Raw genomic sequence first — 19,710 nt, 5'->3', positions numbered from 1 at the left:
GATAACTTAATTCATTATACACTGAACGAGTTGAATGTGGGGGGGGGACAATACCAAAAATGCTGCAAGCACAGAAGCAGAATAAATCAAGTTAAGAAACAGTTATACATGAAAATACACAGAACATTGAAGCCGAATATACTGGAAGGATATGCCCTTTTTTGAGGAAACACAATGATTGATTCACTTACCCTTTGGAACAATTCTGCATTCAGATCTCACTTACGGTATATTGTCAGACCAACTAATGTACAGTACACAAGAGCAATAATTCACTGTGTTTCATTTATGACAGACTGGTGCTGAGTGCTGTGTCGGACTACTTTGCTGCTATGTTCACCAGCGACGTGAGAGAGGCAAAGCAGGAGGAGATCAAGATGGAGGGAGTCGATCCAGAAGCCCTCAGGTCCCTGGTTCATTTCGCCTATACCGGTGAGTGCTCGTAAAGACGTTCACTAGCTCTTGTAAGTAGTTATGAGACTTCTGAAATCCAGCATGATTAAAATGGATCAATAAGGTAATTCACCACTGGGCTTACTGACTGCAGCAATCCAACAGTGTTGTTTTGTTTACTAGACAAATCCCCTTTGATAAGTCTGTTGTTGGGAATATCCAAACCCCCATTTTTTTAATTCTATAATACGGTAAAATAACCCAATGTTGTTGATCCAGTATGAGATGTTAATAATTATCTCCACAATGTGTTTGTCCTTACGGCTACCACCCGTCATGACATAAAAATACATTCTTTGTGTCCTGACATTGCAGGTGTCCTTGAGCTGAAAGAGGAGACCATTGAGAGTTTATTGGCGGCAGCTTGCCTCCTCCAGCTTTCACAAGTCATCCAGGTTTGCTGTAACTTTCTGATGAAACAGCTTCATCCCTCCAATTGCCTGGGAATACGCTCCTTTGCAGACGCCCAGGGCTGCGTGGACCTGCTCAATGTGGCTCACAACTACACCACGGTAAAAGAGCGAGTAGAACTAGAATATATTTATATGGCTGGGTGGGCTGAATTATTTATTTTGTAACTACAGTTTGCACCCTGACAGTGGTTATGTTTTGCATACACAATAGCTGCGGCAATGGAAGCTTTAACATTAAAAAGATGATCTAAACATGTTGTTTAATCAACGATATCCACTTTCACAGGACAGGCGATCACCATTGTAGTGAATCAAAATGAACTCTGTATGTAAGAAGCTGAGGATTCAATTTCATATTTGTTTCTAATTTAAATGTATAGTAGCCTGTGTGATAAGCATTATTTTGTCAATGACGTCAGGTTTTGGTATAATGTACATAACACAGTGAATTATTGTGACCATGGCTAGGCTAGCTAAGTCAAATAACATGTCATGTTATTTAATGTTATTTAAAACATGTCAACCTGTAAAAGAATGACATATTTGTTTCTGGGTTATTTATTTAATATAATTTGAGTAGAGAAACGGAGGACGTCCACATTTGAATAGAAATTGAAAATGTTCATGCTTTCACTTTATCTAATTTGGTTATGTGGCTGTCAGTACCAGATACCACTACGCTTCACATTGATTAGTGCACTGCCAGACCTAAGAAATTGCAATTTTTATATATATGCCTGCAAAGAGTATTTGCATTGGATTAAGATTCATGCACACATTTGTCAGATAACGTCTTGCTGGCCATGCAGAAGTGACAGCATGAGGCAGGCGTTATCTCCTAGAGGACATCTGCTCAGTCTGTTTACATAGCCCCCATCCAGGACCAGGAGGTTAATCTAATCATCAAACTGCACAAGAGGGCCAACTTCCTGTTCAATCACTTGTGTAATGAGCAGCGAGAGCTGTGGGCTTCCTGGAAGTCCGTTCTCCGGGTTGTGAGTGGAGCAAGTTTTGTTTGGATAAGCTTGTTTTTCACGGTTAGACACAGTTGAGATCCGCCTCAGACATCCTTTTCCTTTATGAAATAGTGGCCATTTTTATATTGCAGTAGATAAGACTGTATTGTTTTATTTTTGGGATGAAAGTATTTTCTTTTAGCAATAAAGCATGTTTATGTTACATGTCACAATAAATACCACAGAAATCGGATGTTATAAAATGAATCTCAATTAAGAAAAATATTAGAATATAGCAATCTGACTCTGCCAGGCCTTGCAAATTGTCTGGTAATCAAAATGTTCTTGAGCAGTAATTATGCTGCCTCACTCCCCTTAACATCAGCGTTCCTCCTCAGAAAACACCGTTATTACAGAATTACTAATTTGCAGTCGTTAAATCAATTAGTTTCCTATCCCGCTGATCTTGTTTTCCAAGCAGTTTACCACCAATGAGTTTGCCAGCATCTGAAAACACATGCTTTTAAATGTTTATGAAACACTCTGTTGAGCTTTCAATTTGGTTGTCAGCTGTTCAGTGGTAATCACAAATAATTGGCCTGAAGTAACGTCAAAGAGTTGGATGGCATTTCTCCGTCCTTCTTGCCACAACAGATCAATAGATGTCCCTCATTTCATTAGGGCTGTTTCTGTTAAGCTCTTAAAACCTGCTCTCATAATAGATTGCTGTAGTTTGTTGCAAGTTGATGATCAATAGCGTCCATGTTTTTTCGTAATTGTTGAGCATCCAGTCTAAGTTATTCAGGCGGCTTAATATTTAATGCTTAGCTGCCTCGTTAAAAGAGGGAAATCACTGCGTGATTATGGCACGGATTGCTCTGTATGTCTTTCATCTGTTTTAATGTGGGATATAACATATGCAGCAGAAGCAGGAGGGTGTTTTATATAGCATCATTTTAATGGAGCTGCTGTGAGACAATGTCCTTGAAGAGGTAGCCATGCAGCGTTGTAATGTCGCCTGGGCTACTGGCCAGTAAATGGAAGATCAATCTTAAGGCAATAGAAATAGAAACCGTGCAGCTTCTACAAAACTTAAATCTGGACACTGTCTGTGTGCCTTTTTGTTTCTCATCAAAAGGCTTAATGGTTTCATCTACAATAAGCAGCACAAATGTTGTGTAAGCTTATAAAGAGGCTTTTTCTGGAGGTGTTTTATGCCAGATTGATTTGAAGCCCGCTGCTATGTTGATTCTTGTATATAGTGAGCCAGCTGAGTGTAAAAATGTGCAAGAGATAGAGTGTATTTCATCAATGTAATCTGTGGGGCTGCAACCAACGATTATTATCTTTGTCAATTCATCTGAAAATCATTTTCTCCATTGAGAGATTAATTGTTTGGTCAGTGTTATTCAGTGTTTGCCAAGCACGAAGATAGGGTCCTTAAATTACTTGCGTAATTTAGATATCTTACTGTCGTTAAGTAATAACAAAACTAGAAAATAATAGCTTTTTTATCCGTAAAAAAATATTCAAACTGAAGAATCAAATATTAGAATATTTTGCCATTAATTTAATGGTTGACAACTCATCTATTTATCTTTACAGCTACATTTGCTCTCTCAATCTATTTGCATTATTTTTACTTATTGTCTCTGTTCTTGTTCCATTTGGTCCTCACACCCTCACGCCCGCCCGCCCACACGCCCGCCCGCACACCCACCCGCACGCGCGTGCGCACGCACGCACGCACGCACACACACACACACACACACACACACACACACACACACACACACGCACACACACACACACACACACGCACGCACGCTCGCACGCACGCACGCACACACACACACTGCACCGAGCATACTCCCTGGCTAATGACTGATTATTATCTGCCTCCTACACGTCTCCTCTGTGTACCAGGAACACTTCCTGGAGGTCATTCAGAACCAGGAGTTTCTGCTGCTCCCCACGGCTGAGATTGTTAAGCTGCTTTCCAGCGATGACATTAACGTCCCCGATGAGGAGACCATCTTCCAAGCTTTGATGATGTGGGTGCGGTATGACGTCCAGCAGCGACAAAAAGACCTCGGTATGCTGCTCGCCTTAATCCGTCTGCCTCTTCTTCCTCCACAGGTGAGATCACATGGAAAGGGGTAGAGGTGGTGTCTAGGAAAATGTATGATTTGTCTATAGGAAAAAAGGCCCCTACCAATGTTAAATAAAGCATGACATACTCAAATGTTGAAAATCCAAAGATATTCAGTTTACTATCATTGCAAATTTATAATGTTGGAACCAGGCAATACAAAATTGCATTTTAGTTTGAAAGTCAATCTACTAAATGATGAATTGACTACTTGTTTCAGTTATAAGTCACATACATTAACTGAAAGATAACCACCCAGTTCACATCCAATTGACCACTGTAAGGCCGCGAACTACCGTATTGTCAATAATCATTTTGTTTAGTGGCTGTACAAAAACAATTCTACTCTCAATGATAAATCAAACTGACAGTATGACAGCTAAACATAATTTGTTATATGCATTACCAGACTTTAAATTGCTTGCTTATGTTTGATTTATTATGGTTTCAAGAACAGCAACTCAAGTTTTATGACAGCTGCATTTCAGATAAGAAGCATTTACAACTGTGTCATGTCTGACCAATTTACATGCCATCCAACCCAGATGAGCAATATTTTCCAGATCTGAAGTATGAAAACATCTCCTTTTTTAAATTATTACTGCTTTATTTTCACTGACAGACTTCCAAGACTAATTATGCACATGGTTTTCACTCTCACTTTATATTGGTGAAATAAAAACATAACCCTCAACATTATTCTCAACACAACTATGAAGTGAATTATTTTTATGAATAACACAAATAAGTGGTAAATATTATCCAGCACAGAAGTTATCTCATAAATTGTCTTGGGAGATTTTGTCGGTTGTGAGGCAAATAAACACATGTGATTTTCATAACCGTTACTGTAGAAACTGAAAAGATGAGCCGCGTTGTTCCACATAACTTGCAGGCATATCAAATAGAGGTTAGATGTTTAAAGAAGCCCTATTATACACATTTTCAGGTTTCATAATTGTTTATTGTGAATCTACTGTGACATGTTTTCATGCTTTATTGTTCAAAAATTACTTTATTCCTTTTTTCCATTTTTGAGAATGTAGCCTATTGATGTGATTTCTTGAATTGTAGCTCCTTGCAGATCTGGAAAACAACAAGATGTTCTCTGATGATCTGGAATGCCAAAAGCTTCTGATGGAGGCCATGAAGTACCATCTCCTGCCTGAGAGACGTCCGATGTTTCAGAGCCCAAGAACCAAACCTAGGAAGTCCACTGTGGGCGCACTTTACGCTGTAGGAGGGATGGATTCTACCAAAGGTACATGGCCCGTATGCTCGAGGTATCAATACGCAAGATTGTATTTGACTTAATTGTATTACTTGCTGTGGTTTTAGGCTCCACCACCATAGAGAAGTATGACCTGCGGACTAACACTTGGGTCCAAGTTGGAGTAATGAACGGACGCCGGCTGCAGTTTGGTGTAGCAGTAATAGACAACAAGCTGTACGTGGTCGGAGGGAGGGATGGACTCAAGACGTCCAACATGGTGGAGTGCTACAATCCTATCAATAAAGTGTGGTCCACCATGCCACCGATGTCAACACACAGACATGGACTTGGTAAGTGTGTCCAATGAGATAAATGTAGCTCAAATTACTTCATTTAACAGTAATAGACACATGTCGTAATAGCTCGATAATGATATGCTCTACTATTGATAGAGTATAGAGTGGTGCAGGGATGAAAAATGTACCCAGAAGTAAGCTGCGCATGGGTTCCCTCGACAAAAAAGCAATGGGATTTCTCCATAGGATTTTGGAAAATAGCTCGAAATAACGTCTGTGGAAACTAACCTGTTTGATAAATGCACGTTTTGTTCAGCCGGATAATATCCACATGTCTACCCTACTTTTATAATTTTCTAATCATAAATCGAATGGCCAGAAGCAAAATGCTAACGTTATGCTATAAACGAACTACAGCAGGGTCACACGACTTCAACGTCACGCCAACTTAAGATCGATATTTAAAAATACCGATTACAAATTGTAGAAGTTGAAGCGTTTGTTTGAACAGTTTGCAAGAGCGCAGGTACTTGCTTTCAAGCAGAAGAGGGGCAAACAAACTTAGCGGGAGTGTTTACGTGTTTGGCGTAATGACGTACAACGTCCTCGACAACTTCTGTAGTCCTATTCAGCCACTTGTTAACAACCATCGTTTTTCAGACACGTAAAACCTTATTTCCAGCTATTTTCCAAAATCCTATGGAGAAATCCCATTGACTCTGAGACGATGGAACCGGTAGTGGTCGAATGCTAACTCACTTCCGGGTTTTAGGACTTGGCACTGCACCACTCATTAGGTGATCTTGAAAAAGAAAAGGGCACATTCTTTCATAATCTATTGATTAAAGACATAACAAAATTACTTTGCCATTCCAAAATATAGTCACTCATCAACCATTTTAAAAAGTACAACAACAATTGGACACTCTCTAATGGCAAATACAGTATGTCAGTAGAGCTGCAACTAAATATTGGTTAGTCTTCTCATATCAAATGTATTGATGAACAACTCCACCATAGCACCATGTGGTATTAAGAAAACGATTTCCAAGTCCTCAATTTTTCAATGTTTTTCTCACTTCCATTTATTTATTGTGTGTTAGTTTTTGTCATACTCAAGCCGAATGTATTTTGACTTTGTTATTAGGTTTTTTTATGATGTATAAGCTTGGTCAGGCAACCTGGTGGTAGGAAAAACCAACAACTGCAGGATGCATGCTCAGGAGGGTCACAGCAGGCGTGCTGTAGAAAATAATCATACATTTATTTTTGAGATACGCAGACCTTTGATATCTTCACATTCGCTTATCAAAGCTGGGCATGCTGTGCTGGCTCTGCTCCTCTTTACCCTTTCCTGCCCAATACATCTCATATCAGAAGCATTTTGATTCACAGTTGAAACAGGTATTGGTAACAGAACAGGAAGATCTTGTCAAAGAGTTCATCCCGCTCAGCTCACCCACTGTGGTCGGACGTATCAGCCAGCCCAGGAGATCACACTGTACAGATTACCTCTGTTGTCTTTGATCCTCCCCGCAGCAAATGTCTCTTGCTTAAATACATTTAAGCTTTTATGTCTACCAACATCTCAGCCCAACCATTTCATGCTGCATGCATTATCAGTAAGGACAAGTAAAAGTATTTATTTGTATTCCAAAGCCACTAGTCGGCAATAAAAGGAGTTTAACCACAACAATTGCTTTGGTCTGACAGTGTTTATGACATTCGAGGTTTCTTGAATGCGGTCTTGCCCTTATGTTCCTTCAAAAATAATTGAACTCTCACCAAAGGAAATAAGGATGGTAATATAAAAATCCATTGTGTAAAACATCCTGTGCAATGTTGCTGGGTGACAACGCTTTCCTCTGTGACTTGGGAATGAGAAAGAACCATGCAGTTTTATAGTCTTCCTGTTTTTCTGAATGCAGTCGGTCAGCTACATGACTCACTCTGCCCAAATCTAAAATGAGAAATGTACCTCTGTCGCAGCTCTTTCTAAGAACTGTTGAAAGAAGACAAGAGTTTAGTTTGGTAATGCCATTTAATTTAGATCATCCTATACAAATACATAAGGTGTATTAATAAACAAAATATAACAATATAATAATAGATATCATAAGTGTTCAAGAGGATTGTTTTCCTTCTTTACTAAATCAAAATGTATTTTGGTCATTTGTATCTCTTGTTTCTATTTGTGTAGGTATAGCTGTGCTAGAGGGCCCCATGTATGCTGTGGGAGGCCACGACGGCTGGAGCTACCTCAACACGGTGGAGCGCTGGGACCCGCAGGCCAGACAGTGGAACTACGTGGCCAGCATGTCGACACCACGGAGCACCATGGGAGTCACAGCACTCAATGGAAAGTAAGTAACTTAATCGCACCTACAGCCCTGCAGTCATTGTAATGCTTAAAATGTGCAACCTCACACTATGAGGATAAGTATATTGTCGTATTTCTGTGTCTTTGAAATATATTGGATCCTGAGGTCGATCGAAGTCACTGGCATCTGTAAAGCCACAACCAACAGTGAAGTGGTGCAGGGTCTGCTTTAATACAAGTTTTCCTTTTAAATGAAGATGAATGTTACAGTGTTGAAGAACAAAAGACTCCCCCACACTGTCCTCTTCCCTCCATCAGGTTATATTCATTGAGTTCTGCTCTTCCACATAACAATGGTAACATATGAAAGCAAATTGTGTATAGAGTTAGAATGTAGATATTAACATTATATTTGGTTTTAGATCAACATCTGTTATCTTCATGAAACAAATATTGTAAATTTGAGAGGAACCTAAGTAGAGATAATCTTTATGATGATAATAAAATATTCTGAAAGTTGATTTGCGGACTGTTTGAAATGTAAAATAAACATGAACAATAAATTGCCTTGTGAAATGGTCAGCAGAAACGTAACTTGAAATGAATCATGCAAAAAGCACAGGCATGGTTATGTAACTTATAGTGCACTGGTCCAGGAAAAGCTGTGCAGCATTAGTGCAGTTGTAGTTTGACAACATTACACGTCTTGAATGCAAAATCAACCCTTGTGGTCTGTGTGAAATAAACTACAACATGGCTGCAGTAGTCAGCAGCACACAGCGAGGGCTGTTCGGATCTCTGAGGTAATTCATACAGTGTAATTTAGACTCTATAAAAACACTTTGTATATTTGAATGAACTAAATGCCTGACAACATTAGTTGAAAGTAAATTAAGCAAAGAAAAGACCGGCTCTCAGACTAATTTAAATATGTTTCTGTGCCGAAGGAGAAAAGAGGCTGCTGCTCTGCTACATCCAGTATTCAGTGTACAAGTCTATGCTGAGTTATTTCTGCAACTAGGTCAAAAATAGACAAAAAAGAAGCTGTTTCCCTAGCCTCTACTTTCTTGCTGTTGGGCCTGTGAGCTACAAGCACTAAAAACATTGATGTGATATCTCTGGGAGAGAACACTCTCAAGGAAAGGGCCTTTGAAAAATGGCATTTACTAGTAACTCCTCTGACAAAATCTGTCATGTTATCATTGTTTTGTCATGCTTTTCTTTTTAAAACATCTGATGTGAGCTACTCCTGTCAGATCGACCAGTACTTTATGTACATGCCTGATGTTAGGGATTTTTAACTCATTTTGTTATATTGCTCAGATTGTTTGCAGTAGGTGGTCGAGACGGCAGCTCGTGTCTGAGGTCCATGGAGTGCTTCGATCCGCACACCAACAAGTGGAGTATGTGTGCTCCCATGGCCAAAAGGCGAGGAGGAGTGGGTGTGGCAACATACAACAACTTCCTGTATGCCGTAGGCGGACACGACGCCCCCGCTTCTAACCACTGTTCCAGACTCTCCGATTGTGTTGAAAGGTCTTTGAATGCTTCTTCTCTGGAGAAAACACACACACATGTTTTGTAACAGGTTTTGGATTGTTGTTGAATTCAGTCATGGGTGGGGAGTGGGGAGTGGGGACCAGGCTGTAGAACAAAAGGGAGACAAACTGTTCCTGATCCCCACCCTTTTCCTGCATTTTAAGACACGTCTGTGTTATACTACAACAATACTCAATTGAACACACATTGTTTTATAACATAGTATCTGGCACCATCTGTTGGCCATAATACCCCCCTGAACCTGAATGGGATGTGACTCTGTAGCACCTCCAGTCGTTATTTAATTATAAGAATCCAACTCCATTAGACCTCATGTTTGTGTGCTTACCAAAATTGTGTATTCAAAGCATAAGATACGCTGCTTCTGCAACCTTTTAATTCACATCAAATAGTCCATCATTATGTCTTAAGCGGAGAAACGAGAAAGCCCCTACATATACATTTAAAAAAAATGTGTAGGATAATACTCAATTGTTCATTTTGCACAATATGCTGTTATACAATCATTTACTTCAACTTCACCCCTTTCAAAAAACACATGGTTAAAGTATACACATATCTCTTCAGCAGTGTCTTTCTTTCTGATCTTTAAAACAGTGATTTTACTCACAGGAAGCATTGGGGATATTTTGTCTTGAGATTTTTAGTTGATTAGCCCCTTAGGATAAAGCTGGACCAATGGACGTTTTTTCACCGCCCTCTGGCAGTGAGAGGTATCGCCACAAAAAAGAGACCAGAGCAACAGAGAAGCAGCTATCTCCAGATAGAAGAAAGCTGAGTTCAGAGGAAGGATAACATGATAACAATACAAAGTAAGATTTAGTGAGAGTGCTCCTGGTGTTGGAGGAGACGCAGATATCTCACCTGCAGGCATTTGTGCTCCAGCATGGGAAAGTCGCTACAGACACCAGACACCATAACTCCTTCGTTGTATCGAATTATACAGAGAGCTTTCCCTCCCGGCAACAGAGTGCATAAGCATTGTGTGAATGTGTTAAGCAAGGTCTTAATTGTACCAAATGTTAATTTATCTAAAAGTCCCCCCACTACAGCTTTAATGTCTGACTGTCTCCAAGATCAGTGTTAAACACTTTTACCCTAACCCTAACACTCACTTTTAAATGCAAATATTTTAGTTAGCAAAACAAATCAGAGATATATAATATTGAATAATTTTGAGTTTAATGGTGCCTTGAATCGCTGTTACATATTATTACATCGGACAGTGTTTTGTCATTGTTGCATTTGGTGTTTCTATTGAAAAATGTCCTAATTACAGATACATTTCTTCTGTCATATCATTAGTTGAACTTGTTCACTTAAAAGTGTTTTATAAATATAAATGACTTCATTACCAACAAGTTATTGAAGAGGAATCATGTAAAGTATCATACTTTCCCTCAACAGCATGGTAAAGAGAATCTCTCTGAGGACCCAGCAGCCACCAGCATCTGTCCAAGAGACCATTTTTGCTTTTAAGTAAGCAATCTGGCTCTCTATTTGTGCTAAAAAAGAGTTGCCGCCAGTGACCATTCAGACATCTGTGATTAAAGAGTGGGAATATAAGGATGTTTAAATTGGTGGGGAAGGGACACTGTTTCCTCTTGAGATTAATGCTGATACGATGAATCTTTTAGACCATATATTTAAACTTTGAATAACCTTTAGGGCTTTTTGATGTACGGAAAACATAAAACATAATTTAGACACCGTCAAAACACAGGACAAAAGAGACAGCAACATGTTAACATAACATCCTTATCATCATCTCAATCATAATGCAAAAACAAGTAAAATATTGCAATTACAGGTATGACCCAAAGACGGACACATGGACCACTGTGTCGTCCCTCAGTGTCCCCCGGGACGCAGTGGGTGTTTGCCTGCTGGGGGACCGGCTCTATGCTGTGGGGGGGTACGACGGCCAGTCATATCTGAACACTGTCGAGTCCTATGATGCACAGAACAATGAGTGGACAGAGGTAATCCCAACATCATGTTGTTACATAGCACGGTTTAAATATGATATTGACATTGTATCATATTTAATAGAAATATTGGGGATTTTTAACTTTTAAAATGGTTTAACTTTTTAAAGGAATTGCTGATTGTTTTTGGCAGAAATGGTTGCTAATACTGTAACATCAGTGTCCCAGCTAACATAATAATAATAGTAGGCCTAATGCATGTGATTTATATAGCGTAGGCTACATCCTTTGGGAAAATAAATGAAGTTGTTGAATCCTATCAATATTCCTTAGCTTGCTTTGTGTTCCCACTCTTGCCTCTGTAACCCTCTTATCGGCATGAAGTATCTGGGATTCTTTTTGAAGACGGCCTCAGATGGGAGGCTGCATGTTAACCTCTCTGTCTTCCTGTAGGAGGTCCCTCTCAACATTGGCAGGGCAGGCGCCTGCGTGGTGGTGGTGAAATTGCCTTGAGCGTTTTGTCTCACGACATCATGGGAAACAAATGAGAAAGTGGCGAAGAAGAGTGGACAAACAAAACAGCGGATCAAGGACACATCCTTCGAGAGTCATGTTTTTTTCTTTTTAACTCGGCTTTCAACATTTTCAGAGGGAAACACAGACAGAGCCTTGCCCATAAACCATTGTTCCTATCATTAGTGGACATGCCTTCCCACTGGGGAGGACTTATTCAGAAACTGGAATGCAATGCACATTCTCCACATTCTCAACCGATCAAGAATTTTCAGACTTGGCTAAGCTGTAGCAAGTGCCAAGCCTTTGTTGTACTGTTTTGTTAGTTTTCTGAAATGTTCTGTGTATGTCCATTACATTTAATTTAGAAGTGACATTTTGAGCAAATTAGCCATCTATACAGAGACTTTTCTTATCAGTGCCATCACATACAATATATTTTGGGCTTTATATTTCACTTTATAGCCACTCAATTGAAAGTTGTTATGATACATACATGTAACCAAGTACCTGTGTATTTCCTTAGTGAGTGGTCTGTACAGATTCTTACTCTTTAGCAAAGAAGACCACTGTGATGAGTTTGTCCAGACTGGTTTAAAGAATAGGAATGAAATCAAGATTTTTGCTAAAATATACAACTGAACATTTTCTTTTTTATTGAGACTGTAGCTGCAGAACACCAAAGTAATTTGTTTGTCTTAGAGGTCTTGTTACACTTTAAAGAAAAGTTTACAAAATTGTAAATTACAGAAAATATATCATATTGATATTTCACACTGCTGTACATATTTTTGTGAACTTTCTGAAACCACATGTGTGTTGTTAGAATCATGCCTAAACCAGTGCACTCTGCTGACCACCAATGTGATTACTATTGTTATTATTCTTTTTTATTTCTGGGCATGCTGGCTGAGCGAATGTTTGACTTGATTTATACAATATTATATATCAAGATCCTTGTCTGTTCTGCATTTTTAAGGATATGATGCATTTGCGGTCATGTGGATGATCTTATAATTTATAACATACCCATTGGATTCATTTAGAAGAAAAAGCAGATTGTCTAAGTGACAGCAGTTGCAACTAAACCGGCTATCTGAGTCTTATGTGCATTACTCAGAAACAAGATTTTACTTGTATGTCTTTGCATATTTAGGTCCATAGTTTATTGTTCTATTCATAAAAGTAACAACAATAATAACTTTATCAGAATAAGAACACTTTGTACCTGTGTTTGGGGCCGAATGTTAGTTTTTATCATAATTTTGTACAGCATGCAAACCTATAAATAAACTTTCTTCAGTCTTCTCTGCAAGTCAGATCCTTGTGTAGAGCTGAATGAGGCGCCTAGGCTGGGATATTTAAATGTCCCTTGATCTGCTTTAAGTAAACTAAACCGATTCCTTGACTAAACAGACTTGGAAGCTACTTTGATGTCGGCATTAACCTCAGTGTTTTTCTCATTGCAGCACCCACTTTTTAAATCATGCAAGCATGTTTGAGGCGCCTCTCGACAGACTGAGGACCAACTGCTATTGTTTGCGTTTGATTTATTTTCATTGTTTACCATCTAAATAGTTCACTCTGCCTCACCGTCCTCTCACTTGTTTGGTAAGATTGTTTTTGCAGACACAATTTGGGCTTATATGTCCACAGTTCTTCTCGGTATACACCAAATATAACACTCCTTTATCTTTTATTTATTTTGAAGCAAAGCCCTTTTTGCACAATATGCATCTCATTTGATGTGAAGATAAATCTCCTCTAACTTCCTATTTCTGTTTATCTGCATCTCCTGTCAGATCCTGTAATGGAGATCAATAAAGGATAATAGCTTTCTCCTTAGTTCACCTCTGGAGGGTATAATATAACCGAGAGCCCTACCATGTAGAATATATATCTCCATATATCTCTGTCTAATGAATTCAGCATAATATAATGGCTGTAGTAACACGAGCCAACAGTGATGAAAATAGCTTTATTCAATTTGTCCCTGCAATGGATAACATTTTTGCACATTTGTAACCTTATATTATTTTCTTGGGAGGTCTCTCACTATCGCTAAATCCTACATATGTTATACTAAACTGCTTTGCAGACTCCGGTCAAGTTGCTACCCAATAGTTAGCAACTGCAGTTTAAAATGTGGTGAGAGTATGACACTCTCCCAAAGTCAAGTCTGTTTCTGGCAATAAGGGCTGTAGTAAGAATTAGCTTTTTGCTGCTTTGACTCGTGTTAATTTACTTTTGCTTAATGTTTTGCAGGAATTTCTATTTACATTTAGAAGAAAGGCGGTGCTGTACTGATCTAGAGCTGGCTGAAGTTTGATATCAAAACCATGTCTATCTTTAACATATTATTACCTAAACACTTTAGTATTTCAAATGATTAAATAAAACATATTGATTTATAAAAGTTTCCAAGTTTCTCCTTGAATTTCTTCATAAGAATTCAACATGCCGGCTTATTAATATGTATGTCCATTTATTGTACATTTCAGTCATCTTCAATTTGATCGCTGCACTTTTATCCAAGTATGCCATCTCAACACAGCCCAATTAGTTCATCCTTCCCTGCAAAGTGTACATTCACAACCGAAAGCAGGCATTATCCAAAGATAAGTGAAGATACAACATCAGGTAACAAGGCCACATTTTATGATGATTCCATGTTTTCATGTTGAATGAACTTGAATATAAACTACTTTCCTTAAATAAGGTCCCCTCAACATTATTACAAAGGAAGAGACAAAAACTGGAAATGAAATGTGGTTTTGTGTATTCAGTTTAGAACAAAATAATACAGAAAGTTGGAACCAGATGAGAGCTTTTAAGCGTGAAGGTCCCAGCACAAGTTTAGATTGTTAACTACTATTTAAAGAGCCTGTGACACGAGTTTCCCCCATCATCCAAACCCATCAATTTGAGTAAAGATTGTCCCCTTGAAAATCGTTACTGAACTAATTTTGGATATTTGTACTTTGATAACCATTAATCTGCCTTCAATGCTGACCATTTTCTGGATCTTCTCGGGGATTCTTCAAGTCCCGCCAAATGATGTGTGATGTAATTGCGGGCACAGCGCTCCAGCTGCACCGTCCAGGATCCCAGCATCTGCATGTAAACCTTTATATATATACAGTCAGATGTAAACGCACGACGGCGCACACAGCAGCAAGCTCAGACAGCGATGACAGGTTAATGTTGAACGTGTCTGAGAGCTCATATGAGGCTGAAGGATCGGTTTATGTTGTATCTGTTAGAAGTTTAGGAATGAGGTGCGTCAATATGGGCGATCATATGGTCATGTAGCCAGTGGTGGACTGGGACTAAAAATCATCCCGGGACTCTCGACCGGCCCACTTCGGTACCGCTAGTAAATTGTCAACGGGGGGAGTGGGGGATGTGACTTATCCGACCGGCCCACTTCGGGACCGGCCAGTCCGCCACTCCAGCCCACGTAAACTGTCAACGGGGGGGGGAAACGGTGGACCTAGTGTCCCGATCGGAGTGGGAATATTAATAATAATCATAATCCGTGCATTTTATCCATTAATTTCCCCAACATTGTGGTAAAAAAAAACACACGTTTAATCCATGTTGGCGTAGGCCTACTACAACTACAAAAAGCATCGGTTTGTTTTCTCATCAGGAAATGCAGACTGGTTCAAACAAACGATTTTTAAACCATCATCCTCACGATCATTTAATGTATCATATGTTCGCCGAATTGACATGAAAGCACTAATAAATGTAGTTTAATCCACTTGAGTTTACAACTACAAAAATAATCGATTTGTTTTTATATCACATCCGACGGGTGTGACTAACGGCCCGTCCACACAGCTGCGTGCGTTGACGCTTCCCCATTCACTTTGAATGGGGTGACGTCACTTTTAGCCGAAATGCATCGTGGGAAGCGACGTGGAGCGTAGCTCGCTGCAAAAGTTGAGCAATGTTCAACTTTTGACGCCTCGGCAGAGCGTCAGCCAATCAAATCATATGCCAGTACAAGCTCTAGCCAATCAAACCGCTGCTTGTGTGTCAGGGGCGGGAGATTCATGTTATTGGTTATTGGTCGAGTTTCAGACACGCCCGCCGGCAAGCGTCAGCGCACGCCGCTGTGTGGACGGGCCGTAAAGACCGGAGGGCGCGCCGGATGAGGCCGGAGGGCGCGCTGGATGAGGCCGGAGGGCGCGCTGGATGAGGCCGGAGGGCGCCGGAGGGCGCGCTGGATGTTATCTGGCAAAGTGAAAAGCTGCAGTTACCACCTTCGGAACATTGGAAAGATCCGAAAGTACATCACTGGAGATGCGTGCAAGGCAGCAGTCCAGACCCTTGTTGCTTCGCGCATGGATTACTGCTCCACTCTGTTATTAGGAATTCCACAACAACAAATCCATCGCCTGCAATTAGTACAGAACAATGCAGCGCGTCTCATCTCTAGAGCTGCATTAGACGACCACATCTCGCCAGTGCTCGCTGAGCTGCACTGGATTCCCTGTCCCTCCGGCGCCCTCCGGCGCCCTCCGGTCTTTAGTCACACCGCATCTGGCGGGAGGAAATTCAGCAGCTCTCACTACCGATTTTTAATCCTAATTTAATCATCATCTTCACCACGATCATTTATGTTTATGTTCGCCGAATTGACATGAAAGCACTGACAAATATGAATATACTGTAGTCAACTTCATTACAACGTTATTAACGTGCCTAAACTCAGTAATTCACCATTTCTACGCATTACAACACACTTTGTCCGTGTTTGGCTCTCTCGCCGCACAGTGAAGCGTTCCCGCATTGACGTCACTTCCGGCTTCCCCCAAAACTTCAAAATGAGTCGAAGGAATTTCGCCCGCGATGTTCGAAATTATTGATATTTATCGGAACGGTATCGCTTTTTCTTTTTTAAACTGACGGTTCGAGATGACTATAGTAGCCCAATATTTCATTGCACAACAGTTGTTGGGATGCTGTCACAGGCTCTTTAAGGTACTAAAAACGAATGCAAACAAAGTATTGATATATGCATCCATGATCGATGATCTAAGGGACAGTTTCACTTAGTTAATTTTAGCAGTTTGAAGACACACTCATACTGTATGCTCCTTGATGGTGATGTAATAATATCATACATTATCAAGAGAGGGTGCTGTTGCACTGCACAGAACACACCAAACCACACTTACCACCGCAAACGGCAAATCAAAGCTCTCCAATACCATCACTGTTCATAATAAATGTCAACCGGCATTAAGAATGCCAAGGACAAATATTTGAGCTAATAACCCTGCATAATCATTAAGACATGATGATGAAATGTTGTGAAATTGGATGTTAAGGCGTCTCCTCTTACTTTCAAATGAGCATCATGCTGAGTTTTAAGGGAAGCACGGAGACTATACAAGCAAGATGAATCCCGACTTGAGAGGTGATTTGTCAGGTTTTAAAGGGATTTTGGCATCACAAAAGTTTGATCAATCTCACATAATTGTGTGACAAATGTAGACAGATTGTTCTATTTTTAAGCTCAGCTCCTTGCCGTGTTAGGGGGATATTATTTCAGGAGTAAGAGTGCAGCTCTGCCTTGTATTTAATTCTCTTTTGTGTGCCTGACAGTTAACAGAGATGGAAAGCGATGAGAGAACGCTGCAACAGCAGAGTGTGAGGATAGCAAACATTGTACCAAGAAGACACATCATATGTTTACCAGATTGCTTTCTTCTTATACATATTCCTATAAAGATAAAACGTTTTTATAAATAACAAAACATTGCATTGCAAAGATAACATGTTACAGATATTTGGATTGCACCAAATACATTTTCTTCTGCCAGATAAATGATAACGCTGCATAATTGTCTGCTGTCAAAATACTGTCTCAGAACTTCAGTGCAGATCAGTTGGCCTAATGCTCACTGAAGAATGTCTGACTAAAAAGGATTTGGATGGTTTATTTGTCAAAACACAGTGTTCTAAGAAAGACTGAGAATAAAAAAAACAGCATGCGAGGGATCGTCTCCACCATGGGGACAAAAGACAAGATGGATCCCCTACAAGTGCCACAACAAACTGTCAACTTAGAATAAGATTGTCTCGTCAAGCCTGCTTAAATAAGCCACACTTTTGACATGTTGCATTGGAGTGCCATGTCTGGCAAAATGTTGTGTCTTCTCTTCCCAGGTGACGGCAAATCTAAGTTACACTGTGACACATTTTTTCAAGCGAATGAATTCAGAAAGAGGCAAATATTTGAACATATCACATGGGCAGCACAGTAACCAGAGATGTGTGTTTCTGTTCGGTTAATAATCCAGATGTGCCTGAGAAATCCCCTGCTTGAGGAAATACAGTACAAACTATGGCCTTTCAGTGACACTGGCGGTGAGTTGGCTGCGCTTTCTTGAGTCCAGCACTAATACAAAGAATGACAGTTGCTTTTCTCGTCTGATCAAAGGCTGCAGACAAGTGCTGTAGAATGTTTCTCACCCATTTCTCCCCCCTAAATCCTGTCTCTATCTAATGATAGTTGAATACATTGTCATCTCATTATCTTTGAAGAGGGGATGGATCCCTCCCGTATGAGTGGGCACTGTGTCTCTTGCCATCAGACGGGCCCTGAGATTGGTGAAGCGCATTCTGGTCTCATTATGTTGAGTGAGAGATATCAGACACATCCCATCTGCCTAACGCCTTCCGCACACATGCCACCATGCTTGAGTCATGCAAGCTGGTTGAGAAATACTGCAAGCAGTATCTGTAATTCTATAATTCAGCTGTGAGGCTTGAAATCTAAGCAGGTTCGGGCACTGGTATTAACAAAATCACTGCATGGTTGCATATAACTTAGTATTAAGAGAATACAAAGGAGCAGGGAGGTTTTTCTTTTCTGTGACAGTGGTAAATATCAAAGAGGCCGTTACTCTTAACGTGCGTCTAGCCTGCATCTTATATATCATTAAAATGTCGTTTTTTTCTGTAATGGTTTTAAACTAGTACCCAAAACTAATTTCCCCCCCGGCAACAGGCTGCAAGGTTTATTTTATAGTTCCTTCAGACAAATAAAAGGAGAATAGAATCTGCAGTCCCTTCCAATTTTCCAATTTGCAAAAAACCCTCCGCGGGGTAAAGAAACAGCATAGAATCACACAATCTGATGCAATGGCACCTTAAATTGCAACCGCAAAAATTATCTTCAATGAATATGATTAGCTTTATATATTGTAGCTTATTCATGCTTTTAAATTAACTTTTTTAATTTAGACATACAATTCAATTCCATTCAGGAATAGTTTTGATTAGCATGACTTTTCTAATAAGAATGAATAGTGCTCAAAGCCAAAAGCCAACAATAACGTGTGACAGAAAGGCCAATTTGGTCCCAGTTTCTCTTCACTGGCTCTAACAGATGTCATGGGCCAATTGCCAAACATCTTATCGTGGACACAGTACAGTGAAACCACAACACTGATGATGAATGTCAGATCAAAATGAATCCAGCCATGGTTGTACCAGCTTTGAATTCATGCATGGGGAAGCCTGTCAGGGGCGAGAGATGATGTGGACACTCGCTCTCACTGTTTGTCAAGATTTTACATCCCTCCCCCTCGCTACTCGTTTGAAGCTAGTCATCTGCCGTCTAGCAGCTTGCTGCCAATACGCCTGAGAATCTAGATTCAACATTTGTGGACTTCTTAAAAGAATGAATGCAATTAGACTGTTTTGTGGGTGTAAGCCTGCCTTTGCATACACCATGCAATCTATCATTTTAATGGGCATCAACGTTCCCAGGGACCACGCTTTAATTTGGTAACAGCACTTGTCTATTCCTTTTTTTACGTCTCTAATGCTGACAGTAAACTAGTGACCCATCAATAGATGTGTTCTTTCTCACAGCAGTTTTTCC

The 19,710-nt window shown here is 40.0% G+C and overlaps 1 protein-coding gene across 5 annotated transcripts in view; it reads left to right on the top strand.

The window, feature by feature from the left end:
• Window positions 1-12,073, top strand: part of klhl4 (kelch-like family member 4) — a 32,783-nt gene extending 20,710 nt beyond the window's left edge. For 4 of the 5 annotated variants that reach the window (XM_034092774.2, XM_034092777.2, XM_034092776.2 and 1 more), the window contains 10 exons: window positions 296-432; window positions 769-965; window positions 3,749-3,961; window positions 5,049-5,235; window positions 5,313-5,537; window positions 7,684-7,846; window positions 9,127-9,339; window positions 10,771-10,842; window positions 11,174-11,345; window positions 11,745-12,073. In XM_034092774.2, coding sequence (XP_033948665.1) covers window positions 296-432; window positions 769-965; window positions 3,749-3,961; window positions 5,049-5,235; window positions 5,313-5,537; window positions 7,684-7,846; window positions 9,127-9,339; window positions 10,771-10,842; window positions 11,174-11,345; window positions 11,745-11,804 — 1,639 coding nt within the window. In that variant the 3' untranslated portion in view covers window positions 11,805-12,073. The remainder of the gene's footprint in view (window positions 1-295; window positions 433-768; window positions 966-3,748; window positions 3,962-5,048; window positions 5,236-5,312; window positions 5,538-7,683; window positions 7,847-9,126; window positions 9,340-10,770; window positions 10,843-11,173; window positions 11,346-11,744) is intronic. The other variant, XM_034092775.2, reaches the window with a different exon arrangement.
• Window positions 12,074-19,710: the final 7,637 nt, after the last annotated feature.

Source organism: Pseudochaenichthys georgianus, chromosome 10, assembly GCF_902827115.2.
Source record: "Pseudochaenichthys georgianus chromosome 10, fPseGeo1.2, whole genome shotgun sequence".
Lineage (NCBI taxonomy): Eukaryota > Metazoa > Chordata > Actinopteri > Perciformes > Channichthyidae > Pseudochaenichthys > Pseudochaenichthys georgianus.
This window is presented reverse-complemented; position numbering and strand designations above follow the sequence as displayed.